The 7,497-nt window shown below is 34.5% G+C and overlaps 1 protein-coding gene across 1 annotated transcript in view; it reads left to right on the top strand.

Moving 5' to 3' along the window:
• Positions 1 to 3,354: 3,354 nt before the first annotated feature.
• The window catches only part of lix1 (limb and CNS expressed 1), an 18,849-nt gene continuing 14,706 nt past the window's right edge, over positions 3,355 to 7,497 (top strand). Inside the window, exons 1-2 of the mRNA XM_059549116.1 lie at positions 3,355 to 3,664; positions 6,743 to 6,903. Of these exons, the coding sequence (XP_059405099.1) occupies positions 3,622 to 3,664; positions 6,743 to 6,903 (204 nt within the window). The 5' untranslated portion in view covers positions 3,355 to 3,621. The remainder of the gene's footprint in view (positions 3,665 to 6,742; positions 6,904 to 7,497) is intronic.

The raw sequence follows: 7,497 nt of genomic DNA, 5'->3' as shown, positions 1-7,497 counted from the left end.
AGTATCATTAATTAGATTACATCATGGTCTAAAAAAAACCTAAAACTTAGCATTGGGTTTAACAAAGAATCCACAAAAAGTTGACAAATGAATATGACTTGGCCATTTTATTAATAATATATAAAATTGTATCACTCACGGTGGCCTCAAAAAGTATTTGATCTCTCAAGACACATCTAAAAATGTCTGGATGTCATTACATTAGATACAAAATTCCAAACCAAGTAGCATATAATAAAAACAAATGACAAAAGAGCTGTTCTCAGGAATAACTTCACATTTTTATAATAAACTTTTTAAATTCACGGTAATAGTTCACCCCAAAAAGTGTGCTGAAACATTACTGAAAATGTACTCACCCTGTGGATGTAGATGAGTATGTTTATTCATCAGAACAGATTTGGAGAAATTTTGCATTGTGTCACTTTATTATGATGTATCTTCTGGAGTGAATGGGTGCCGTCAGAATGAAAGTCCAAACAGCTGATAAAAACATCATAATAATCCACACGTAATTTAATTGAATCCAGTCCATCAGTTAATGTCCTGTGAAAAGCTGTGTGTATGTACAAAACAAATCCATAATGTTTTACTTTAAACCATTGCTTCTGTTCAAACCACTGCTAAAGTATGTGACTTCTATCCATAATAATTTTGATGTGGTAGGACAAAAAGGATCGAGGAAGCGTTTTACTGCATGAAGCATTATTACAGATAATTGACTCATAAGTTAATGATGGGACCCAACATTTTTAGCTGTCCAAGAAAAAAAATGGTGTAGGATTTACTCAAGCAATTCTCACTCAAAAACTGCTAGTAAATTTCACAGATAATTACAAAGCAATGCATGTAACATTCATTTATTAAACATGAAATTTAGAAAAAACATGAAAAGTAGAAATGCTGAAATAGTATTTTCTTGTATAACCTACACTCTCGGAAATAAAAGTAGGGGGAGACCGGGGACAGTTGCAACACTTTTTGCATTTGGCTCTGTTACTCGGAGATGGTTTGGATTAGACAAACCAATTTTTTATACAATATACTTACATCTGTCTGTTAATAGTCTAAACCATTTAAAGATTGTTCCAGAATCTACATTTTTCACAATTTGCATTTGAATGTAAGGAGTCCGATGTTGCAACTGACCCCGTGCCCGGGGACAATTGCAACACTGTTTGGGGATGGTTGCAACATGTTACAAATACAATATATGTCAGTTTTAGCTAAATGATTATTATCAAATATTTATTCATCAGCTTTGATTAATGACAATTATAGATTTTTCTAGATGAATAGGCCTTATGTGCAGATGTAAAATATTCAAAATGATATCAAATACAGTAGGCTTTTAGTAAAATAAGAAGAATGGAACGATTTGTGAGGCAATTAACTTTTATTTAGCCTATTGTCATGTAAAACATTTTTTTAGACTATATTTTTTATTATCATTTTTCATTTTAGCAAAACAAAGGTTTACAATGTAATGTCAACAATATAACTGCATCTTGCATCTACTTTAACGATAACTTTACAGCAATAACTCTCATTTTAACAACTGTCAAAACTGTAATATCAACAATAATATAATACTCTGGATTCAGTCAGAGTCACAGTTGTGACATGTGTACACATCACCTCCAGGGGTACAATCCTTGTGTGCCCAGGATTTACAGCTCCAGCACTGTAACCAGACTTCCCTCGACTTTGAATAACTCTCGAGACAAACGATACAGAATTCATCTGATTCTGATTCTGATTCAGGCATTACGTTCTTCAGTTTTTTGCTCTTCTTTCCCCCTTTTTTTGTAACTTTTTTCTCTCCAAGTCTTTTTTTTGCTCTCTCCAAAATATGGAGTGGGACCCCTCTGTCTGAGACTCTCTTCCTCACTCTGGGCATACTGAAAAGAAAGATAAATATATGTATATTTATAGGTAATTAAACTATTCACTGTGTCCTCCTCTGCACATAAACACACAGTTGCACCAAAGCATGGCCACAGACATCTGCACACATGCGCACACACACAAACTTGATGAACTATATTATATCTAAGTAAAAACTTGTGTGCAGATGAATGAAAAATTATGAAAGAACTTTTAAAATGTTAAAAATACTGCTATGTGGTCTGTTTTTATATTTATGCATTGTACGGGGACAGTTGCAACAGTTGTTGCAACTGTCCCCTTAACTGTCAGCCATGATAAAACCTCATGTGCTAGCTAAACAAGGTGGCATTGAAACATGTTAACCATATTAGCTTAAAGTTAACATATCACTCATTTAAACCATATAAGTTTGAACTGAATCACAAAAAACAATTACAGCATTTTAACAAAAACAAAGCTCAAGAAAATAAATACTTTCATACCTCAAAAACAGTTTTTTTTTAATAAATCCTGGAGCAGCTCAGGAATCTCCTTGATGTTTCTCTGCAAGGGAGGGGCATCCAACTGAGCATGTGCAGTGTGAGTGTCATCACTCTAGCTTCTTTCTGATTGGAGAAAAATGACATGTTGCAACCATCCCTTGTTGCAACTGTCCCCGGTCTCCCCTACAATTGTGTACCAAAGAAGGTACAAACCCTTGTCACAGGGGCGGTACCTTTTACTGGTACAAAATTGTACCTTAATGTGAAGTAACAAATTTGTACCATTATAGTTTGTACATTTAAGGACATGATTTTTACCATGGAAAACCAAAATGTACCTTTTTTTTTTTACTTACTGGTACAATATTGTACATTTATCTAAGGTACAAATTTGATCCTTTAAGGTACCACCCCAGTGACAAGCCCTTTGTACCTTAACCGTGTCAAATATGTTCCTTCAAGAACTATTAATGGCCATTTTTCTATTGAATAACATCAATTTAATATGAGAAACAATACACATAAATACATGTGTTTGAATACTTTGTTACAGGTTATTTTGTAAAATACATCTGTGCAGTTTACAATGAAGAACCCTTCATATTTGCTTTATCTCTTAGAAAAATGGTGGTTTTCAGGGCATACACATTTTGGTTTCTTTGTTTGTTACAAGGATAACGGAGAGTCTCTTTGCAATTGAATGCTACATGATTTATAATTATATTTGATTGTTTTTGTTCCACCAATTTCAGGACCTTGTTAAGTTAAATAGCTATTTAAGTGGTTAATAAAACAGTCAGAAGTTGTCTGCTGTCCATCTTGGATGTTCCTTCAGTGAGTTGGGCACTGCATATGTAAAGCATGTTGTGAGGGAAGGCAGGAGCATGCTGTGAATGAATGGAGAAGGGGGCAGCATTCCTGGGCCAGGGCTTAGTCGACTCAGTCGAGTGGGAGTGTGCAACAGGCTGTGAGAGTGTGTATGTGTGTGAATATAAGGGAGTGCAGCGCAACAACCCAACTCACAGCTAATTAGTTCAAACCTTGACAAAAGGTGGGCCAGCCACTGAAGAGAACCCACTGGGCTCCACAGACTGCTCTGGACGCTAGAGAGGAGAAGGCTATAGGGAACCTCCTCATGTTAACCCTTTCTGGAGCTTAACTGATGTTTTGAACTTCTCCAGAGCATGTGAGAGCTGGAGACGAAGAAGGAGGATTGCTGCAGGACGTGCGGGACTAGCAGTTGGAGATCATGTCTTTACCAGATTCTGATGATGACAGAGCCTTCAAAGACTGTGAGTAAGACCTAGCAAACATATTTTAGTGTGAATATTGTGATCTTTTGCTTCATATTCTTTGATGTCATGATGAAGCAATGCAGCATCACATAGATGAGAATTATATAGGGGGAAGTTGTGTGTCCTATGGGTCAGGAAGACTAAATGAATATTTAAAAAAGGCGGTGGGGGTGTTCCTAAAGTTAATAAGATATCAATGATAAAATAGTTATACTTTAAAAGTGGAAGGTTACAGGTTTTAGTTTTGCTCTCCTGACAATTTAGATAAACCAATTAAAAATGTACTCTGATTTTCAGTAAATATATAGATTTTATTACGTTTTGTTAGAATTTATTTATACTACTATACACTACCCATTTTATTCAAAGAAAGTAACTTTTTTCAACAAAGAAAGCACAGTAACACCATTTATGTTGTTGCAAAATAGTTTCATTAAAAAAAATGCTGTTTTTTCCATTTTAAATTCCATTCGAAGAATCTTGAAGTATCACGATCTCTGCATTATTAAGAATAATATTAAGCATAAATGCTTTCAACTGTTTTCATGATTTCTGAAGAATCATTTGACAACAAAGACTGGAGTAATTGCTGCTGAAAATTCAGCTTTGCCATTGAAGGAATAAATTATAAAATATATTAAAGTAGAAAACAGTTGTTTTATATTGTAATATTATTTTACAATATTACTGTTTTATTGCATTTTCGATCAAATAAATAAAGCCTAAGAAACTTCTTTCAAAAACATTGTTACCATCTCCAAACATCTGAATAGAAGCTAACATACTAGTGTTAACATACTTTTTTTCTGTATTTAAAAAATGCCAGTAGTATTCTGGGGTCGGGTATAAGGGGATATAAAATACAGTTTATACAGTATAAAAACCATTAGGCGCGTGCACATGTGTGTTTGTGTGTGAATTCACTGGAATGAAGTGTATTCAGATGTGAATTATAGATGAGAAATGTTGACGACACACCCTGTGTTGAACATATGCCATCTATGACTGAGGCTTCCACTCACTAAAGGGAAGGATGATATTTAATAATATAAATTTTTTTATCAACTAGTCAGGGTGAAGGATACAGGGAAATTATTTTTATTAAAGACATGCAGCCTTTTGATTGAACCAAACCTCATTCACAAACAAGGCAGCTCATATACCAGCAGACTGGAATGAAACACTCATGTATTGTGTTTTGAAGCATACAGACACAGACTGGGTGGTGCTCGCAGCAGCTGACTCTTTCAAACAAACAAAAAGTTGGAAATTTTCATACTGTAAAAACAAGTCTGTGTTCCCACATACATGGCCTTTTAACAAAAATATACCATAGGTTCCCCTTCTCAATATTATTGCTGACCCCTTTAGAAGGAGGTGTGCCTGAGCTGATTAAAGGAAGACTGCATTAATATTGCACTTACTGTGGGTGTGAAACACTGAAATCACACCACAACTCCCTGATGTGTGACGCTTGTCCACCCCACAGAACCCATGGGCACCTGTTTGTTTTGCTTGGAAAACGTTTCCATGTGCGGACGCCAGACGCCATCACACTGATGTTGCAGTGACTGATAGTATAAATGGGAAGATAGACTTGGATGTAAACAGTATTTGTTAAAAATGAGAGCATAATTACTAAATGAGCTGGAATGACCAAGTAAATGAGTAAAATTACAATGAGCGAACATAAAATGATTAAATTAGTTTTCTCTGCCGCTCTATGATTGTATTATATAACAGTGATTTAAAAAGTTTCTGGAAAATTGTGATTTGTAACCTTATAAACAAAATGTGTAGGGAAGCATTCCCGTAGCTCAAACAGTAGGCTGTGAGTTTGATTCCCAAGGATTTTGATAACATGAACTGATGAAATGTATACCTTGAATGTGATGTAGGTTGATTTGGGTAAAAGTGTTTTCAAAATGTGTAAATGCAAGTAAATATGGTGTTGGACAAGACACTGTCAATCTAACACTAAAATACACTTATAGGGATAGCTCACATCAAAATTCTTTCATCATTTGTTCACGCTCATGTTGTTCCAATCTTGTGATATTATTTCTTTTAAGGAAATGAAATGTCCCAAACAATAAAAGCAGTGGACGCCAGTGTTTTGGACCCCATTTACTTTAATTGTAGGGGCAAAAACAGTTAAAACCTTCTTCAAAATATCTTCTATGTGCTCCACAGAAGAAGAAAATACACAAGCTTTAGGACATGAGGGAAATTTAATTATAATCTCATGACAAAAAAACAAAACAAAACAAAACAAAAGATATAACCCAATTTTACTCTGACAAGCCAATTACTATTTTTTAGGCAGAAAATATTTTTTTTGAGTAGATGAAAAATCTTTTATTTGAGTGTAAATGCATATTGATGATGCATGCACTTTAACATGTAGTTTTTTCCCCCTTTGCAATGATTATAATGAACGTGTCGGTTGACTATGTGTATCAGAGACATAGAGCAGTATAAAATGGTAACTTTCGTGTCAAAGGTCTGGCAGTGACACTGTCTGGGTTTGACACAGCAGTCAAAAACCTCCTTTGTAACCACTTTGACTCTTAGACATTATAAACAACTGAGCCTCTGCAGCGTATTAGTGATCTGTATGGTAAAAGATTGAATACTAATAGACAAGATTTTAATAAAATGCACAACATCATCATAATACATCTTAAAGGGATAGTCAACTCACATTTACTGACCCTTGCATTGTTCCAAACCTGTATGATCTTTCCTTACATTTTGAAGAAAGTTGTTGTCCAAACAACATCAGACCCCCTTTGACTGTCATTGTATCAGAGAAAATATATATACAATTCTCAATATATCTTCTTTTAACGTTTTGCAGAAGATAAAAATAAAAACAGTTTGGAACAACATGGCTTTCCAATCTTGGGCGAACTATCCCTTTAAAAGAACCTCAAAACTGTCTCATTCAGTGAAAACAAAAGATGACAGGAAATATGTGAGAGAAATCATAGTTCCTCACTTGTAGCGGTGCATAGTTTGCACATAAAAATATATTCACATTTTAAAATATTTTCCTTCTTTTGTCACTTCTAGTGAATGTTGTGGGAATGCTTCACCAGTTTTGGGAGCAGAAACAAGTGAAAGGCATGATGATGGAGACAGACAATCTAGTCTATGAGTCCATTCCCTCACCCGGCCCTCCCTTCATATGCTACGTCACCTTACCAGGTGGCAGCTGCTTCGGAAATTTTAAGGTAAGTGAAATGAATTTACATATGAATTTCTACTACATTTATATTTGGCATTTACTATAAAGGAAATATACATAAAGACTAAATTTGGTGTTAAAATTAAGGCAATTGTTTTATTATTACAAAGCAAAAGATATGTTTAAAATGAACTTTAATCTCTTCATTTCAGTACAATTCTGGCCTTATTCTATTACTAAATAAGGTCTGGTGTCTTTTTGAACAGCATCTCATCATTCAATTCAGCAATAAAAATGGCTCTTGTGTTAAAATGAGGAAGGTCAACAGGTGGTTCTTATTTGCTAAATTACTCCAGCCAGCTGCCAATCAGTGTGTGGCCTTTTCCTTCAGTTCAAATGGAATGTTCTATGAAATTAATGACGAAAAAAGTTTATTTATTCACTTGTCAGAATGAAGCACATGAAATGAATGCAAAAAGTGAAATAGATTTTTGGATCGATTCTGAAATGGATTTTTGCTTCTCTGAATGAACTATTTAAAAAAATAAAACTAGGAACCATGGGTTTTTATTATTATTGTCTGAGAAGAATATGACGTTAGTCCTTCTTTAGACAATCTGAAATAGACATATTATAATGC

This window comes from Carassius carassius, chromosome 5, assembly GCF_963082965.1.
Source record: "Carassius carassius chromosome 5, fCarCar2.1, whole genome shotgun sequence".
Taxonomy (NCBI): Eukaryota; Metazoa; Chordata; class Actinopteri; order Cypriniformes; family Cyprinidae; genus Carassius; species Carassius carassius.
This window is presented reverse-complemented; position numbering and strand designations above follow the sequence as displayed.